The following is a 21187-nucleotide window of genomic DNA, read 5'->3' as shown; positions in this document are numbered from 1 at the left end:
GATACTTAAAGGACTTCATTTGGTATTCCTAATCTGATCTTTTTTATGTACCTTCACAAAAGAAATCTATTTTGAGGAATTAAATCTGAGGACCTAAGAAGTTATGCAATAATTTTGCTCTTCTGATCCATCTATTTGTAAACTGCTTATTTAAAAGGCTTTTACTGGGTTTGCTTAATGTAGCGGGGACTGTCATGGAAGAGATGGCCTTTTAATATCAGGACTGAATTGCATACTTTTTGCAGCATGCTCAGGTACTTTGAATATTGTGGCTTCTGCAACAGTTAGAATCAAAACACATTATGCATTCAGTTTTAGACTGAATCAGTTCCTTTTTTTTTTTTTCTTACAATGTGTGGATTCACTTCTGCAAATTTCACAATTGCATCAATGTACCCTAAATAGAAACACAAAATATGACTTCGTCATTGTTAAGAAATGTCATTATCTACCCACAATAATTTCTGGTATGGACTTCTTCTAGATAGATTTACCACTTGCAACTTCTCCACCATACAAATTTCCTAAAACATAGTATTTTGTGCACATCATCTACAAAAGACTTTGGAATTTGTAATTATTGACTGCCTCAACAAAGAATTTACTGGGCTATGTTTGGTATTCCTATATCACATTAATCAGTTCACATCCACTGTCTAATTCCCAATTTTTCATCGAACCAGTTTCCAACAAGTATGTAAGTATGTCATACCATTATGCAGCATTGCTCAGGTAGATCCTGTCAGTATTTCTGCCTAAATTTTCTTGCACAGCAAATGGAAACATTTGAATTCATCAAACATCACTTAGCTCTTTTTTACTGTTACATTGTGAACAGCACCATTTTGACACTCGGTTGTTTGCAGCCGATTCACTGAATGCAGTCACTGCTGTATTCGGTGAATCAGCTGCAAACAGCATCTGTATTCCATGTTAGGAGCGACTAAATTCAGGTCAAGGAGTGGTGGCTGACACGTGACGAAACTTAACCATTGAAACCGAATGAACTCTAACCAACCTAAAGATACATGCTGGCTCGACCGTTGCCCGGTCAAACAAGGGTTGCACCCACCATTAGGGAACCAAGATAGTGAAGGCGAAAAATATGCTATTGAAACAAAACATCACCTAGTAGACATGAAAAACATAACAAGCATAGGAACATGGAATGTAAGAACTCTTCACCAAGAAAGGGCATTGGAAATACTACTGCATGAATTAGACAACTCCGATGGGAAGTGATTGGACTCTGCGAAACTAGATGGACTGGAAAAGGAGAATTCCACCATGTACAGTACAAAATCTTAACTTCAGGCAGGGAGGACAACAAACACCAAGAAGGAGTAGCACATATATTAAAACCAAAGGCTCAAAACTCTCTATTGTCTTATAATCCTATCTCACCTAGGATAATTAAAGCAAGATGTAAAACATCAATCGGATCACTGACTATTATTCAAATATACTCACCAACTTCGACATCATCAGAAGAAGACATTGAGGAGTTCTATATAGATTTGCAAAAAGCAGTACAGCAAACATCAGGTCAAGATCTCCTAATTGTAATGGGGGACTTAAACGCAAAAGTAGGCAAAGACTGGGATACCTGACTAAGAGTAATCAGAAAGTTCGGGTATGGAGAAAGCAGTGAACGTGACGAAAGACTGCTAAACTCCTGCTCAAATAATAGACTAACAATAACCAACACTCTCTTTAAACAACCAAAACCCCAAAGAAAATGGACATGGATATCACCAGCCAGACAAACCAAGAATATGATAGACTATATTATTGTAAACCAAAGATGGAAATCAAGTATCCTAAATTGCAGATCCTTTTCTGCAGATTATGGATCAGACCATACGCTAGTATTAGCAAACCTAAGAATAAAGTTAAAATCTGAAAGCACTTTTAGAGTCAAAAGGAGACTGAATGTAAAAAAATTACAAGACAACAATATTTTATGAAAATGTTCAACTAGAACTAGATAAAAACCTGAAGGAACTACCAAAACAGAATATAAACATCGAAGAACATTGGTGCAAATTAAAGGAAATAATATTAAAATTGGCAGAAAATACAATAGGTTATATATACAATACACAGAAAGAGAAAGTAAAAAGGATTGGATCTCGAATGAAGTAAAAAGGTTAAGCAATCAAAGGAAAAGCATGAAACTATAACAGAAATGAATATAATGGATTAACCAGAGAAATTAGAAAACTAGTTAAAAGAGACAAGAATAACTAGTTAGAAGAAAAATGCAAAATGGCAGAGAAGCTATCAAAAGAAAATAACCTTCATGGATTATATAAACAAATAGACCAAATTAGTAAGACATGGACAATAAAAATTATAATGATCAAAAACAAAGAGGGACAACTAATTGAAAGTAAAACAAAAAGAATGGCCAGATGGGAAGAATACTTCAGAGATTTATATAATAAAAACAGCTCCCAGGATATTACTATTCCAGCCACTGAAATGGAAGAGGAAACAAATTTTTACCAAAGAAATAATAGCACACAGCGTAGAAAAACTCAAAACTAGGAAAGCACCTGGCACTGATCAAATACACGCAGAATTCTTAAAAGCAGGAAAGGAACAACTTTTGGAACCATTAAAAACATTATTTGAAAAGATCTACAAAAATGAAGCAGTGCCTGCTGATTGAAACAAATCAGTTATAACTCCTATATACAAAAAAGGAGATAAAACAGAATGCAATAATTACAGAGGCATTAGCTTTCTCAGTATTCCAAGTAAGGTTTTTACGAAATTACTCCATAAACAAATTAAGCCATATATCCACTACGAGAAGAACAAGCAGGTTTCAGACCAGGACGAAGCACAATTGATCAACTATTCGCCTTAAGACAGCTAATAGAAAAGACACTAGAGGACAACTAAAGTTGTTACATAAATTTCATAGACTTTCGTCAGCATTTGATTCAATCCGTAGAAGAGAACTATGGAAGAATTTGGAATTCCCAACAAAACAATAAGAATAATAAAGAATCTTTATGAGAAATCTGAAAGTGCAGTATGAATGGAGGATACCTTAACCAACTGGTTCCTCACAGAGAGCGGAGTAAGACAGGGATGCAATCCGTCACCAGACCTATTCAATCTTACATTGGAAGAAGCAACCAATAAAGCCTTAAACAATGAAGACTCCAGAATCAAAATATATGGGGAAAATGTAACAAATTTAAGATTTGCATTACTTGCAAGCACAGAAGAAAATCTACAACGAATTTCTGATAAAATAAAGGAGTGTATAAAATCTGGATTAAACATACATATAGACAAGACAAAAATTATGCAAATAGGAAAAAGAAGCACCAATCTGAAAATTGAGATTGATAGTAAGAATTTAGAGCAGGTGGAAAACTTCACCTACCTTGGAGGAGTTATTGAGTACAATGGTGAAATTACAAAAGATATAAAGAGGCGAATCAGTCAAGCATCCCAAACTTTTGGACAACTTAATAAAATGTGGAAGTCAAGAGACATCAAACAAAAGTAAGAATCTATGAAACAATTGTTCTCCCAATCCTCCTCTATGGAAGTGAATGCTGGAATCTCAAAAAGGCTGAAGAGAAAAAATTATTAGTTACTGAAATGGGTTGGCTAAGAAGATTACTTGGAGTATCTCTGCTGGATCGACTAAGAAACGAAGATATAAGGAAACGACTAAAACAAGAAATAACAATAATAGACAAAATCCAAGAAAGAAGACTGTGATGAGTTGACCATGTGACCAGAATGGGAACAGAAAGACTATCATCTAAACTTTCCACTTCTGTCTGTCTCCCAGGACAGACAGAAGTGGAAAGAGTTCATTCGGCCTCATCATAATCATCATCCACATAGATGATGGAAGAAGAAGAATGCCATTAGGCTGGATTATTTGCTCTCTTGGTCACTAAAATTTGGTAAGTTTCTTCTTCTGCAAGTGAAAACCCAGTGATTCTATTATTAGTTATAATGGTTTACTGAAAGAAATCACATGTAGTTTGATTTTTCACAGTTTTTTTAATTTATTAGCTACAATTTTTTTTTTTTTTTTTTTTTGTACTTAGATGGTAGGCAATATATGTTGCCTTATGTGAGATCATCTCCCTGCTTATTGGAGTCTTGAAGTTTGAAAATTAAACAGTACTTTGTTTGGTCTGTAGAGCATTGTTCCCAGATTATCCTTAAACCCACCCTTGGCAATAAGCTGCCAATCTTTCATTGGTGAAATTATTATTATGAGGCAGGGGTAGTATGCTGATTTTTATTTTTATTTTTTTGAAGTTTTTGACTGTTTTTTTTTTTTCCATGTATTTTTAATGATTTTGAGTTTGCTTGAGGTATTTAAGGCAGATACCATCTAAAGCTTATTTTCCAGACTAATGAGTATTTTGCAGTTGTTTGCTTATTCTATTTCCAGGTTATTTGACATCTGGTTTGAAACATGGAGTATTATGTTTTATCCATAATGCCTATATCATATTGTGATTCATTATTGTCTTTTTAATCTATTTTACATCCCTTTTGGGCCGATTTTATTTGTGGTAAGAAAGTTTATTTCAGTTGAACTCTCCCCCCTCCCTTTCTTTCATAATATCATAATGTTATTATTATTATTATTATGGGTATCTCCATGGAGTCAGTAGACTCATCGCAGAAGACCCAAACTATCAAAATAATAACTATCATATCTGTTTGAATTCATTATCAGATGAAGAACTCACAACTGAGTCAGGCAATGCATTTCACTCATTCACAACTCTCCAGGCGAAAAACCTCGGTCTCACACCCTTGTTAACCACACTTTATCTTAATTTCCAGAGATGACCTCTTATTGTTCCATCACTATCATACAGCTGAAACATTTCCCCTGCATCAATCTTATAAAAACCTTTTAGTAATTTAAATGTTTCTATCATATCCCCTCTTCTCTGCCTATCAACCAACCTCTGCAATCCACAAGCTCTCAATCTATCAATGTAGGGAGCATTTTTTACATCACTCACCAACCTAGTGTCACTCTCCTCTGAACCGTCTCTCCACAACCTCCTCATCTCCAAGGAATCCGGGCGACCAGACCTGAGCACAGTAATTCAAATGTGGAAGTATCAACGCTTTATAAAGGGGAATAATAACCTCTTTATCTCTGGATGTTAGTGTGTTCCTCAATAACCATGTAATCTTATGTGTAATCTTGGACACCTTAGCAATGTATCCCCTGAACTTCATCTCCCTGTTTACCAACACCCCTAAGTCCCTAGCCTCATCAATATCTTGGAGTACCATTCCATCAATGTAGTACACAGCTGGTAATCTTTTAATCCCAAAATGCATAACTTTACACTTTTCCACATTGAACTGACATCCATTTCCTTTTGCCATTTTACCAGCTTATTTAAATCATCCTGCAAACTCTCAACATCAGCTTGATTTTTTATTGCACTACCCAACTTTGCATCATCGGCAAACAACTGAATATCTCCCCTCAAGCCATTTCCTATATCATTTATGTACAAATTAAACAACAATGGCCCAAGTACAGAGCCCTGAGGCACACCACTGGTCACCTGCCTCATCCTGGACTCTACTCCTCCATACACCACCTTCTGGTGTCTCTCCTTGATCCATTCTCCTATCCATATCACCAGTTTAGTATCTGTCCCCATCTGCTCCAATTTGCGCAACAGTATTCCATGGGGATATCCTGTCAAAAGCCTTAGCAAAATCCAGAAGTACCACTGTGTAGCCATTTCCTTTGTCCAACTCAGATGTCATTCTATTATAAAAAGCTAAGAAATTGCTAAGGCAGGATCCACTTTTAACAAAACCATGTTTAACAAATGTCTAACAAAACAATGTAAAGTTCCTTTCATTCCTTCGTTAATTTTAGGCTCTACTTTGTTGATTCCAATTTTCTTAACCATACACACATGAACATGTAAGTTCTATGCTGTCAAGAACGTGTTGTCTTCATGATTGTATTTTTGATATCATTGATATTTGTAGTATGTATTTATGATTGCATTTCTCAAAGCACTTTTAGTATGACATAACCAGTGCCAATTATTGTACATGAAACAAAATGCAAGTGGATTTATGATATCTTCATGATACTACTTGGTGAATACCTCTCTCATATATGGGTACGGATAAATTGAAGTGACTTACTCTTTTCATCAGACCACAGTGCTGTCAAAAGACATAAAAATAACTAAAGTTAGCAACATATTTTGATGATGTTGTTTTCTTTATTCATTAATATACTAGCAATAGCCAGTCTGAGTAGTTTACGTACCTACTCTCCAACCAACAAGCTGCTAGTTCAAATTCCACTAGGCATGGATATTTGTGATTGTCTTTAGGTGACTGCCTCACTTATTGAAATCCTGAAGTGGTTTGAAAAGTTCAATGTTTGGTCTCTAGAGTAGGGTTTCCAGACTATGTAAAAATACATTAAACAAAAAAAAATAAAATTGATAAAATATAGGAAAAAAAATCCTTAGCTCGCCCATGGCAAAATGTACTATAGGTTTGCAAATAACCTTTCATGGGTGGGAGCACCATAAAAAAAACGATTGTAATTGAATTGTAATGACTTTCAGAAAGCAGTATTGTAATTACTTAGTTATGAGACTTCATTGTGTAATATGGTGAAAATTCCTTCTCTGCTTATCCATAACATTTGTCTCTTTGTTGCATAATGAATTATTGCGTAAGCTATCACACTTATTACATGTATTACTGAAATCCTTCATTATTAGACACTGAAAATATGAACATAAAAGAGGATAATTGGAAATTAATTGCATCTGCTGTGATGAATTATTAAACACATTGTCTAATTGGCCCTTGTATAACATTTTACTTTTTTTTATTTCTTCCTTATAAAGGATAATAAAAAACAAGGCAACTGCTAATTAAAATATATGCAGCTAGCCATTTAGCTGTCTTAATTTCTTATAACTGCTTCTTTAAAATATTTTCAATAACACTTATTCAGTGTGTAAGAATGAAATCATTATAGATTTTTATAATATAAAAATTATGTATATCAAGTTTTTTATTCAAAATTTACACCATGAAGTTTGATCATATAAAGCTGATATTTATATCAAATAATTTGCTGTATAATGTTCTCCATTTGAAAAAGTGATTATTTCATTATATAAAAATAAGTCAGATATTTAAATGAGTTAATATTCTCATATACTTGATTATAGACTGTAGATTCTCAAAGAGAATCTCATATACTTTATTATAGACTGTGGATTCTGAAAGAGAGCCAACAAGTGAGAAGGCAACTGTGACAGAAACTTCAGAAAGCGTTGGGGATACATTAAACATTAATTCTTTTGTTAAAGAACCATGTTCACTTGGTTCAATAGTACATTGTCGAATCACTCGTGATAAGAAAGGAGTTGACAAAAGACTGTTTCCTGTATACTTTCTATATCTGGAGAAGGATAATGGAAAAAAGGTATGTAAATTTTATATAATACAGTAACATATATATAAGAAGCAAGATTTAGTATTGAAGCACATTCAGTATGCTAAGGAAAGTGCAAGAGTAAATTTAAAATCACATGGCAAAAAAGGCTGCTCTCATTTTTGTTTAGGGATTAAGTGTTTAATCATTTGTAATGCATACATGATTATATATGTGATAAATAAAGACCATAGAATCAAAATACCTAATTATGCTTATTTTATTATATGCCTGCAAAACACTATTTTGGTCCAAAAAGTATCATTTGTCATGGATATAATAACGATAACATGATAAAGGCATTTGTTGCTGGCAGGTAAGTGATCATGTATCCTCAGAAGACATTAGAGAAAATGTGGAAGAGCTAAATTATGTGTAAAAATAGATAAATTCATAAGAATATTTTCTTCTATATTCTTTATAAAGAATATAGAAGATAAATATCATGCATGTGGCAAAATGTTCTAGATGCTACCAAAAAAAACTTAGAAATGAAAGAACAAGTGCAATAAAAGACAAAAACAACTTTAAGAGTAATTACTGGAAAAATAATTGAGATAAGCAGTAATGTCGTAAGTAAGCAGAAGTACTATCTCAGTATTCTGTACATTTAAGACACATACCAGGAACTTGATGATAACAGAATATTTGCCTTCATCTGTTAGAAGCATGTTAAATGTTAAACTAATGATAAACATTTGGTTTACATTAGTTTGTTTAGAATTAATGCTTTAATAATATAGTACCTGTATTCTGTTTTGCAATTTGACTGTCCTTGGATAACATTTGACGTCCATTTTCTTTTGTGTACGTTTTGTATTCCATTGTTTTGATAATGGCCATGTTACATTTTTCTTAAATATTAATCCCACACGTGAGAAATTGCAATAGTGTTTTTGTGTTGTTATGTAGACCAGATGGAATGATGTTTTTGTCAACAGAAAGTTTGTATTCATCACTCCTTAGCCCACCCAATGTGCTGTGATGTACTACATGTCTGCAACATTTTGTGGGTAGGAGTTACATAAAAAATGCAATTAGTCTATAATTAACTGTGACTAATTGTATTCATTATATTTCATTTAAACCATAATAGAATAATAAATATACCACCAAATTTATGAATTACAGAATATAAAATTCTTTTATTTGAATTTTTATTTTTAGCTCTGAACAACAGTTTTGAAATGTGATGTTTATTTCAAGTACATGTATTTAATAAATAAAAATGGTTTTTTATTTTTTTATATCAGTTTTGGTGAATTTTTTCAGTGATTTTTTTTCCAGGTATTTTTGCTGGCAGCTCGTAAAAGAAAGAAAAGTACAACCTCTAGCTATCTTATTACTACTAGCTCAAGTGATTTCTCCAAAGCAAATTTTGTTATAGGAAAGCTAAGGTGAGGTGGATAGTGTGTTTATTCTATACTTATTCATTCATATTATCATTTTCTTCCATTCACATAATTTTTTCATGTTTATTTAAGGGTAAAATCAAACAAAAGGAAATAGAATAACATTTCATCATTCATATATAAATAAATATTTAATGATAAATCCACTGTATAAATTATTAAATCCATTTAATGATAAATTCACTTACCTACCTTTTGTTTCAGTAAAAAGGTTGAAAATCTTTAAATGGTGCACTAGTACTTTACATAGTCAGATAAACTTGGAAATCATGCTGCAGAGACCAGAACAGGATGACCAGCCACTGTAAGAGTGACAACGAGTAACTAGATATGCATACCAAGTAACATCAGTCACCAAATCTCTGCCACCTCTTCCCTCCCACCCCCACCCAAGATGGCCTTAATACATTTTCATTACTGTTAGCTTATCTGGATGCTAAAGGAAGATTCAAATGAATTTAAATAGTAATAGTATAGTACTTGTTAATTTGACACAACAAATGTGGTCTTTGCTATAGAGACCACATGTTTATATCAATGAGAACTAGTTTTATTAGAATAAAAGTTTCACAAGTCATCAGACTTACATAGCCAGGAGTGCAGCACTTATACTGAGTGATGAAAAAACTAGAAAGAATAATTACATATGACAAAATTTATTGTGATCTTCAGCAATCTAGTACATATCACAGATTGAAAAAAACTATTGGAATAAACAGTGTGCATGCAATCAAACAAAGCTATTTCTTGCTTTATGTTTGTTTTGTTATGTTTTGTAGCATAATGCATATCATATCCCACATCTGCTTTTTATTAGATTCTTAATAAATGCAAAATTAACTGAGTGTAGAATCTAACCTTTGTTTTTGTTACAGTGTGTATAGTAGGGGGGGGGGGGAAGTTGGGAGCATTTCTGAGGCTTCTTTAAATTTTCTTTATAACAGTTGTGATCGTTTTTAGTTAACAGTTGAAATTTCATTTGTTAGGTACTATCAGAGTTGTCTAAAATTTTGCTAATCTTCAGTTTATATATATATATATATATATATATTCAGTTTATATTGATGAGGAGAGAATATATTTAAGATAATGCTGTTATTTCTTTTTCTGCCATACTAAAGACGTTGTAGGATCTGTCTTGTAATGTTATAATCATGCCTATCTTTTCATCAGTTAATACAAGTCCTGTACCCCTGATGATGTAATTATGATAACTTGCAAAACTTGTCTGGTTTTTTAATTCTAATAAAACTAGTTCTCATTAATAAACATGGTCTCAGTTACGAGAAGTCAAAATCAACATTTGCTTAACAGAAATGTGAGACATTATCTGGAAGCTCATGGTGAGTCTTTATGGTCTAAAGCTGGGATCAGCAAAGTGGGCAATGTTGACTCCTGGGGGTCAATGTGGCTATCCAAGGGGTCGATAAATGTCTAGGGGGTCAACTGATATAAAGAGATAAGCAAAGCTTTGTTTTTATGAAGCATCCTTGGATCCTACCATTATTATGTCAAGATTGGACTGGCAGACCATGCTTTGGACATCACACAGAAGTAGATGAAAGAAAATTAATGTGCTGTATAGAAATTGTTACAGATCAGAAAAATTATTTTCAGAGTCAGCAGTAGCTATACACCATCCCCCTAATCTTAACAAGTATCACTGCATTAATTTGCCTTGAAAGACTGTTATCTTAAGATAACTTCTGCATGACTGTAATACTTCTTTTTTTACAACATTAGAGGGTTGCAAATTAGAACTTTAGATCTTTTTTCCATTACAATTTGAATTGTTTCACTTACTCGTTGTGTGTAAACTATACTATGTTTACTCTGAAGATGTGTTCACTAGTGTGAAATCCAGAAAAATACAAGCCAGTTAATAAACATCTTTTTATAATTGAGCTTGTTTGCCTTTGTAATATCATTAAAATAAGTTATGAATAATGTTCAACTCTGAGCTTGTCAATTAGATCACTTATGTTATTGTCTGTAATAGTATGATTTCTGTGGTCAATTTTTTGAGATGTAGGGATAAGATCTGAGTTTCCAGGAGAAAAAAAACCCTACTTGTCCATGCCAGAGATTAACTAACTCTGAAATCAATCGAAGAAAGGCTTATAAAAAGACATTTGACAACTAGATTTGAACCTATAATGGTCTTCTTTAGGCAGCCTGGTACTATGGAAGCAAATGGAATTTTTATAGGGCACCCTGCAATCTAAGAATGTATTTCAATATTGGAGGTATGGTTTGGATTAGATGATATTTAAACCTCCTACCTCAAAAAGATTGGAGGCCTATTACATTTTATTATTCTTATTATTTCTCAGATATCTACATTGAGTCAAAGAGTCATCGTGGTAGGACCACTCTAATTGTTGTTCACACAATACTTATCTCTCTCCTTGAACTCATTTGCCAACAAAATACATCTCCCTTCGCAACCCAGTTACTACCTGTTAAGCAAAAAACATCTTAACATGCTTGCTAACCAGACTTACACAGTTTTCAGGAGTGATCCCTTGTTCTCTTCTGTTCCATTCACTGAAGAAAGTCGTCAGTGTCTACCCTATATAACTTTAATAACTTATATGCATCTATTGTATCCCCTCTTTTTTGCCTATTTACTAGCCTAAGCTCATGCACCTTCAACCTATCCTCATGGGGAGTATTCCATAGATCCATGACAATCTTGATTGCTAGCCTTTGAATCCCTTTTACCACCTCCCATTCCCTGCTTGTCATTATGTTCTTAAATAGCCACATAATCTGATCTAAAGTTGTTTTAGCTACCTTTGCCATATGTCCTCTACACTTCAATTCCCAGTCCACAATCATCCCAAATCCTTGTCCTCATCAATTTCCAGTCTTTCGGTTTCATCACTGTGGTACACAGCTTGTGAGCTCTTCATCCCATCATAACATTTTGCCATGTTAAACTGGCAGCCGAAGTTATTTTACAGGATCTCTACATCATCTTCATTGACCATTGCTCTTCCTAGCTTTGCATCATGGTAAGCAACTGAATATTTCCCTTCAAGTCATTTCCTGTATCATCAATGTACAAATAAGCAGCAGCAGACCAAGTGCTGAGTGCTGCAGTACACCACTGATCACCTGCCTTCTTCTGAATTCAATTCCTTCCATATACTACTCTTTGATATTGCCAATCAGTTGCTCTCTTATCCAAATCAGTTTCATATCCATCCCCATTTGTTCCAGTTTATGCAGCCAAGTTCCATGTGATATCCTGTCAAATGCCTTTTCAAACCAAATATACCACTGAGTAGCCATTTCCTTTATCCAACTCAATTGTCACTTTAATTAAAGTAAACAGATTACTAAGGCAAGACGTCATAAAACCATGCTATCCCTATAAAATATCATACGGCTCTCCACCCAGTTCTTTATGGTAATAAGAATTCTGTCTTTAGTACTGAGTGGACAATGGAATTCTGCTTCACAATCAGTATTTTCAAATATGAAGCCATAAAAAATTGTGTTTATTTACACTACATAGTTTCAAAACTTTAGTTTGAGCCCCAACTGATTAGAATAGTGTTCTATCATCATGGTTGCAATGTTGAACTGCTAGGAACTATGCATCATCTATCATAAAGTAATTGAAGCATTTCATTATATCATGGTATGAACTTTCTTTTACATTTTAAAGTGTAAAAGAAAGTGTATATGTAGATGTGTATTTTTAAGTTCATACCCAGTTAGATCCAAGTGGTTTGACTCTTAATTCAGAATAAAATAAAACATGAGATATGAATCTGTGCAAGTTAGATTTGGAGTTTACACTGAAAATAAACTCCAAATCTAACTTGCACAGATTCATCTCCCACGATATTGCATAAACATCTTATCTTCTAAGTTAATCATTAAGAGACTGAGTCTTCACATGCCTCATAACCAAAATAAAAAATTTTAATTTATAAAAAAAATGCAAATATATACAACATCAATCAATTAAACTAAGCAAGGATCACTGTATTCTTTCAACTACAACTTCAAACAACATGAAACACTGTAGCTACACAGCTTCCTGCAGAAACATTTATTCCTTCTTGAATTCATACCAGAGAAAGACTACCACAAAATTTGCTTTCTGTATAACAGCAACATAACATGGTCAAATTCTTCTTGCATTCTAAAATCACAGAACACTGAAGAAAACATATCTTGTCTTCATCTAGGACATTTCTATAACTTCACTTTCTATATGAAAGTAACAACAAACTCCATTGAATAAACCTTATCAACACTTTTATCACTTCAGTACAACTTTGCCTTCTACATAAAAGTTCCTGAAGAAATAACTAAAAACATTAATAGTTTAAATTATGGAAGAATCACATTGCTCCTAAATGGTTTACAGTAGAAAGGAAAAGCAAAGTTATTTTTGCCGATGGAGCAGACCTTTTGTAACACTAGACTTATAAGTTAAATTTAATAGGCTTAAATTAATGATATTAATTAGCATACCTGTGTAAAAGTCTTGAAGTAAAAATTTTGAAAACTGAACAGAAGACTCGATTGGAGCGAGACTGGATGCAATTTTAAGTGCTGGTTAAAAGATAGCAGCCACTGAGTGTAGAAAATACATGAAGTATAAATATTTTTTCTTGTTGATTAAAGTTTTCTTTTAATTAATATTTAGTATACATTGTAATTTCCTGATATAATTTAATAGCCATGAAGTATAAATAAGAATTAAAACTGATGACAAAAAAGTTAAAACTGAAAAAATTAATTGTGCAAATTTTAGATTTTGAAGGAACTGAGAAAATTTAGAATAAAAAAACCTATAACTAAATTTTACTAGGCCCATTTCTATATGAACTGGAAATCAATAGAGTTCCTTTCAGCTCTAACTGAAATAAACCCTATATGGATTAATGACAGCTAAAAACTTCACTTATGTGTCTCCTTCTCCTCTCTCTCTCTCTTTCTCTCTTCCATTTCTAACTCTTCTGATTTCTGTACAGTCTTCATATATTACAGATACAGAAACTCCTCAGTTTTTCTCCCGCTGGGTTCCTTTCCTACTTTCTGAACAGCTGAATGCTTGGCAACATTCAATAATATTCTTTTCACTTCCACAGATATTTGGAAATGCAACTGAGAAACTTCTGCTCCAGTCCACTATGTGCCACCATTACTGTCTTGAGCACTGTGATTGAAACCATGATAAAGTTCTTTTCATAGTGCAGGAAAGTTTAATTCTTCTTCTACAGCTTCTCCCACTTAAGTGGGGTCACTGTTTGTTATGAGTCTCCTCCACACCTTCCTGTCTTGGGCTGTCACCACATCCAAGTTCTTCATCTTCAAGTCCTCTTCTACCAGCTCCCTCCATCACTTCTTTGGCCACCCACGCTTCCGCCTTCCTTGCACATCCATCTGCATGACCCTTCTTCCCACATATTCGTCCTCCCTTCTCATCACATGACCAAACCATCTCAACCTTGCCTCCTGTATTTTCACTCCTAAGTTCGTAACTTTCACTGTTCCCCTGACATAGTCATTTCTCAGATGATCCTTTCTGGTCACACCGCACATCCACCTAAGCATTCTCATCTCTGCTACTTCCATCCTGCTGATGTTATTTTTCCTCAGGGCCACAGTTTCTATAGCATATGTCATAGCTGGCCTCACTATTGTCCTATAAATTTTGCCATTCAGATTGATCGGCACCCTCTTATCGCATAACACTCCAGCCATCTCCCTCCAGTTCCTCCAACCCGCTTGTATCCTGCATCTCACTTCCTTCTCAGCTCCTCCATCTTCTTCCACTGTTGAACCTAAGTATCTAAAGTCTCTCACCTTCCTGATGACATTTCCTTCCAGCTCCAGATCTGTCTCCTGGCCACCGCCCACTGCGCAACACGTATACTCTGTCTTACTTCTGCTCAGTCTCATACCTCTCTCTTCCGGTACTTTTCTCCATCTTTCCAGTTTAGTTTCCGCTTCTTCTCTTGAATCTACACACAGCAAGATGTCATCTGCATACAACATTGTCCAAGGTGCATCTTCTCTCACCTCCTCTGTTACCACCTCCATCACAATATTAAACAGAAACGGACTTAATGCTGACCCTTGATGCAAGCCAACTGTTACTTGAAAACTTTCTGCCTGTCCCAAACAGGTCTGTACATTTCTGTACATTTCTCGCACCAACCTGACATATTTCTCCGGCACCTTCTTCTCCCTCAGACACCTCCAGACTTCTTGCCTTGGCACTCTATTGTATGCTTTCTCAAGATCAATAAATACCAGCTGTAGCTCCCTTTGTTTCTCTCGATATTTTTCCATCATCTGTCATAACCCAAAGATAGCATCTGTTGTTGATCTACCAGGCATGAAGCCAAATTGTTCCTTTGCAATCTCCACCTCCTCCCTCAATCTACCATCAAGAACCCTTTCTAGGATCTTCATTGTGTGGGACATCAACTTTATTCCTCTGTAATTTTTACAGTCTTGTGCATCCCCTTTACCCTTGTAGATGGGAACAAGAGTACTCTCCCTCCATTCCTCGGGTATATTTTCTTGTTGGCAAACTTTCATGAACAGGTCTCACAGCAGGTCAATTCCCTCTTCCCCCAGTGCCTTCCATGCCTCCACTGGAATTCTGTCGGGGCCCACAGCTTTTCCATTCCTCATCCTCTTCATGGCCTCCATCACTTCCATTCTACTGATGTTCTGCACCATCTCCTCTGTGAGTCCTTGCATTTTCCTCATTCAAAAGTCCCTCAAAGTATATTTTCCATCTGTTTCTTATGTCCACATCCCTCCATAATACTCTTCCTTCAGCATCTTTGATCTGTTTCACATGTAAGATGTCCTTAGCTGCTTTATTTCTACATTTCACTAGTTGGTAAATTTTTCTCTGTCCTTCCTTTGTTTCTAATTGATCATACAGATCTTGATATGCCATGGCCTTCGCCTGTGCCACAACTCTCTTGGCTTCTTGCTTTCTCTCTTTGTACACCTCTCTGTCCTCTTCCACTCTTGACTCATCCCACTTCTGCTTTGCCTTCCTCTTAGCTGTCACTGCCACTTGTACATCATTATTCCACCACCAACCTTCCTTCTGCTCTCTAATCTTTCCAGATGTCTCACCAATCACCTCGATTGCACAGCTCAGGATTACTTTTGAATTATGTTTCCACCAATCTTGTACACTTTCCAGTCCATCCAAAATACTCTCTAACACTCTCTCCCTAAAACAATTCCTCACACTCTCCTCTTTTAAGCGAAACCACTTAATTGTCTTCATCCCATGGCAACCAGAAGTTCTTATCTTCGATCTTATTTTAAAGTCTGCGCACAGCAGTCAGTGTTACTGTGCTACTTGATCTGTTGGAATTACTTTACAATTTGTCACAACCTTAAGATGTTTTCTTCTAGTCAAAATGTAGTCAATTTGTGAGCTGTTGTTACCACTTCTAAATGTTATCAAATGTTCTTCCCTCTTGAAGAAAAACAAGTTCACAATTGCCAGATCAAACACTACTGCAAAGTCCACAACCCTCTCTCCTTCCTGGTTCATCATTCCCACTCCGTGGCCACCATGCACCCTTTCACAGTCTCTATTCTGTCTTCCTATGTGCCCGTTCAAGTCTCCTCCGACAATCACCATCTCATTTTCTTCCAATTCCCTCATTTCTTCATCTAACACGTTCCAGAACTCATCTTTTTCCTCTGCTGTACAACCAACTTGCGGGGCATATACACATAATACGACCACCCGCTCTTCTCCAAGACCCAATTTCATTCGCATGATCCTGTCATTCCTTCTACCCATGTCCAGTACTTCACCCTTCATTCTGCCACACACCACAATTCCTACACCATTTCTTCCCTCGTTATTCGCTCCAGAGTAGAACAATTTATATCCATCTCCCAGTTCCTTTGCCTTTCCCCCTTTCCACCTTGTCTCCTGCACACATAAAATGTCCAACTTCCTCTTCCTCATCATGTCTGCCACCTCTCTTCCCCTTCCAGTCATGCTTCCAACATTCAGTGTTCCCACTCGCAACATCCTCTCCACCTGCTGGGCTCGCTTCTTTAACCGCACCCACCCTTGATGCGGTAGCCCTCGTCCACTTCTCACAGCTGTAGGGCGATGTGGCTGCGCGTCACTTAAGGGGGTATGCCCTAGCCCTTATATCATTTTCTCTTCGACTCATAATCATAGTTTGAGTTGGCACTGAAGTTTTCCGACCGGATGCCCTTCCTGACATCAACCCTCGCATTTATCTGGGCTTGGGACCGGCACCTATTGAGGCTAGCTTGCCTCCTTCGGTGGCTGCATAAGACGAAATGACTTAGCAAGATAGGAAAGACTCACCCCTATCCCTCGAATACTCTAATAGCATCAGGGGGAAGGAGCAAGGAGAGGAGAAAGAAGCAAAGAAAGAAGAGGAGGGACCAGTCTACAGAATAATATAACAGATATATATTACATGAAGTAAGGCATGGTCCAGCATTAGGTACCTCAGGTTTGCCATGCCCGTGCTCACTAAAGTGAGCCCTTGAGGAAAGTTAATTATTATCTCAAAATGAAATAGCAGAAATTTTAAGTTCTGTATTTTGCAATGTTATGCACTGAAGTAAGCTCATTTAATCACTTCTGATAATATAGCAGTGACTTTTGCTTCTCTCATAATTGACAACATTTTGTCAGTTATGAGAGAAGTGAGATTACAATGATGCCTAACTTAATAAAATTTATTTTTAATTTGTGAGATATCTGAATTTCAGTACAGATATGTTACAAAACTGTAACTTTGGCTGATAGGAATGCCTGTTTGATACATGAGATAATGCTTTAAAAAAAAAAGCTATTTTTTATTGTAAATGTGTCTGAATTTTTGCTAGTGTTAAAAAGTATGCTCATAAAAATGCTGATTAAACATTTTTTGAGTAAATATCAAGTAGCCTGTAAAGTGGATCTAACCTTGATGACCTTTAAAGCAGCCATCAAGATAGTGACTCTTTTGAAGAAAGAACCAAATAAACGCCCCTCAAGAGTAGTCATCAGTAGCAGAGTATCTCGTTGTAACAGTTAATACTCAAGTAGATGCCATTGGATGTAAATTATGATAAAATAATAAAATGATGATGATGGTAGTGGTGATTGGTGGAGATGGAGATTTGTAGAGTTGATGCCCTCCCTCGATGAGTCTTCGGACTCCTCGGAGGTATGATGAAATAATAATAATAATAAATAAAATAAAAAGTACTGTAAATTGAATTTTATGGTACTCGAGTAATAACTTTGCAATTTTACCTCACTTGAAGCAAAGAAAATTTTTAAAAAATTTTTACTTTTATCTGTCCAGACTATATTAACTCTGTTTCTACATTAATATAATGTAAAAAGAAAACTACTTAATTTGAAGTATTCTGTGCATATTTTTTTCACTGTTAAATTAATTCAAGTAAAATTTTGTTTTATGATAAAATAAGTCATTTTTTAATAGATCAAATCTACTTGGTACTGAATTCACAGCTTATGATATAGAAAACACACAAGAGGAAAAGGTTTCTGAAATGGCAGCTATTATATACGTAAGTAGTTTTTATGTTTCTTTTTATATATATATCAGTAATGCAGTTCAGATAGTTAATAGTAATCTTACTAATTCAGTGATAAAATTAATTTTTAATCGTCTGCAGCAAAAACATTTATTACATCATGAGGGAGGAATTATTATTTTATATTAATTTATATTTTATATTAATTAATATTTTATTACATCATGAGGGAGGAAATGAATCTAGCAATTCAAAAGACGAAAGAAGGAAAATCCTCTGGAATAGATGGTATACAGATAGAACTTATAAGGAATATAGGTGGAAAAGGTATGGAAGTTTTATGGCAAATTATTAACGGAATTTATGAGGGACAAGAATTACCAGAGGAGTTTAGAAGATCAATTTTTATCCCCATTCCAAAAAAGACGGGAGTTTTAGACTGTAACAATTTTAGAACGACAAGTCTTATAACTCACACAGCAAAAATTTTGGTACAAATAATTTTAGAGAGAATTAAGAATAAAATAGAAAAAGAAATGAATGAGGAACAGTTTGGATTTTGAACCAACAGAACTAGAGAGGCTATAACTTGTCTAAGAATTATTGGGGAGAAAAGAAAACACTAAACCATGGTGGAAAGTTGTTTTTGGGATTTCTAGATTTTGAAAAGGCATTTGATACAGTGAAACATAAAAGGCTTTTTGACATTCTAGAAAATATCGATATTGACTCTTATGACTTAGAAATTTTAAAGAGATTATGTTGGTCACAAACAGCGTCAGTATGTGTAAATGGAGAGGAAACAGGGGAATTCCTGGAGAGAGGAGTTAGACAAGGATGCAAGCTATCACCATTATTGTTTAACCTTTATAGTGAACAGATGCTTAGAGAGAGACACTTGAGGATGTAGAAGAAGGAATAAAAATAAATGGAAGAATCATTAATAACTTAAGATATGCAGATGATGTAGTGCTGATGGCAGAAAGTGAAAATGGATTACAACAAACTGTTCAAAGAATTGAAAACTCTTGTAAAGAGTACGAACTAAGGATTAACACAAAGAAGACCAAGATAATGATGATGGACAGAAAAATAGGAGATAATGTAAAGATAAGATGTGAAGGAAAAATTTTAGAAGTGGAAAGATTTCAATATTTAGTTAGCTGGATCTCAGAGAAAGGAACTTCAGAGTTGGACATTAGAAATAGAATAGGCAAAGCTAAATCGGCATTTATGGAAATTAAGAGAATTTTAATAAACAAGAATATTAAAATAGGTGTTAGAATTGGAATAGTTAAAGCAACAGTTTGGAGTATTGCAAGTTATGGAAGTGAGTCATGGACACTCAGAAAGAGAGATATGGAAAGAATTAATGGATTGGAAATGTGGTGTTATAGAAAGATAGAAAAGATTAGCTATACAGAGAGAATATCAAATCAAGAAGTTTTAAGAGTTGGGATGGAAAGAACACTGCTCAAGAATATTATGCAAAGAAAGACCAAATTTGCAGGACATCTGAGAGGTTCTTCGGGACACCTGACAAGAACTATATTACAAGGGAAAGTTGAGGGGAAGAGAAGACGTGGAAGACCAACTAGAGAGTGGTTCAATGACATCATGGAATGGACTGGTTTAAGAATGATGGAGGCAACAGACAGAGAGAAATGGAGAAGAGCTGCTCATCTGCTGCAACCCCCTCTTGCTAGAGGATGCTACCAGACAATGATGACTAATCAGCTACTTTGAACTCATTAGTGAATGTGAAGTATCTTCACTTTTATTGAAGTAAAAACTGGTATGGGTAATGATTCTTCCCATAAGTCACAGCAATATACATGTCAAAGGAAATATGCTTTGCATTATGGCAACCTAAGGCAGTACAATGTGAAGTCATTCAGTCGAAGGAATGCTCTGATGAAGTCAACCTAAAATTTGTTATTGTGTTTCATCCAGAAGTCAAGTAGAGCATAACTACTAAATCTGAACTCATAACATTGACACACAGATATGGAGTGTGATATGCAGTGTTAGGAAGTTACAGCATGAGTGCTTTATGCAATCTGATGAATAAATAATTCTGAAGGATTATTAAAATGTAAGTTGACTCATTTGTTCTAATTAAATTATACTTGACAAGAAATTATATTCTTGTTTTAACTCTTATCGCATACAAGCAGTATAGTTGCGAAGATACTTCATGTGTGAACTTTTCTTTGCTCATGCATGGATAAACGAGTTAAAACAAGAATATAATTTCTTGTCAAGTATAATTTAATTAGAACAGATGAGTCAACTTACATTTTAATAATCCTTCAGAATTATTTATTCATCAGATTGCATAAAGCACTCATGCTGTAACTTCCTAACACTGCATATCACACTCCATATCTGTGTGTCAATGTTATGAGTTCAGATTTAGTAGTTATGCTCTACTTGACTTCCGGATGAAACACAATAACAAATTTTAGGTTGACTTCATCAGAGTATTCATTTTAATCATTTCTTTTTATATATAAAATATATGAATTGTTGTTAATGCCTTTAAAAATAATCTACTTCATTTAGATCATAGGTGGCCAACAGCAGGCCCACGGGCCGCAAGCGGCCCGTAACGTGATTTTGTGCACCCCCGACACAGGATAAAAACTATATTAAATTATATGTATTATCAATTTAGCTATTAGTTTCCGCAGATTTTCTGATTGATATACTAATTATATTC

The 21187-nt window shown here is 34.9% G+C and overlaps 1 protein-coding gene across 3 annotated transcripts in view; it reads left to right on the top strand.

Annotated features, from left to right (window-relative positions):
* Positions 1-21187, top strand: part of LOC150104064 (tubby-related protein 3-like) — a 99968-nt gene that overhangs the window by 41927 nt on the left and 36854 nt on the right. For all 3 annotated transcript variants that reach the window (XM_090396733.1, XM_090396731.1, XM_090396734.1), the window contains 3 exons: positions 7280-7495; positions 8792-8901; positions 18411-18498. In XM_090396733.1, the coding sequence (XP_090252859.1) occupies positions 7280-7495; positions 8792-8901; positions 18411-18498 (414 nt within the window). The remainder of the gene's footprint in view (positions 1-7279; positions 7496-8791; positions 8902-18410; positions 18499-21187) is intronic.

The sequence above is a fragment of the Typopeltis vanoorti genome, chromosome 8, assembly GCF_054136105.1.
Source record: "Typopeltis vanoorti isolate ZY-2024b chromosome 8, IOZ_Tvanoo_1.0, whole genome shotgun sequence".
NCBI classification, from domain to species: Eukaryota; Metazoa; Arthropoda; class Arachnida; order Uropygi; family Thelyphonidae; genus Typopeltis; species Typopeltis vanoorti.
This window is presented reverse-complemented; position numbering and strand designations above follow the sequence as displayed.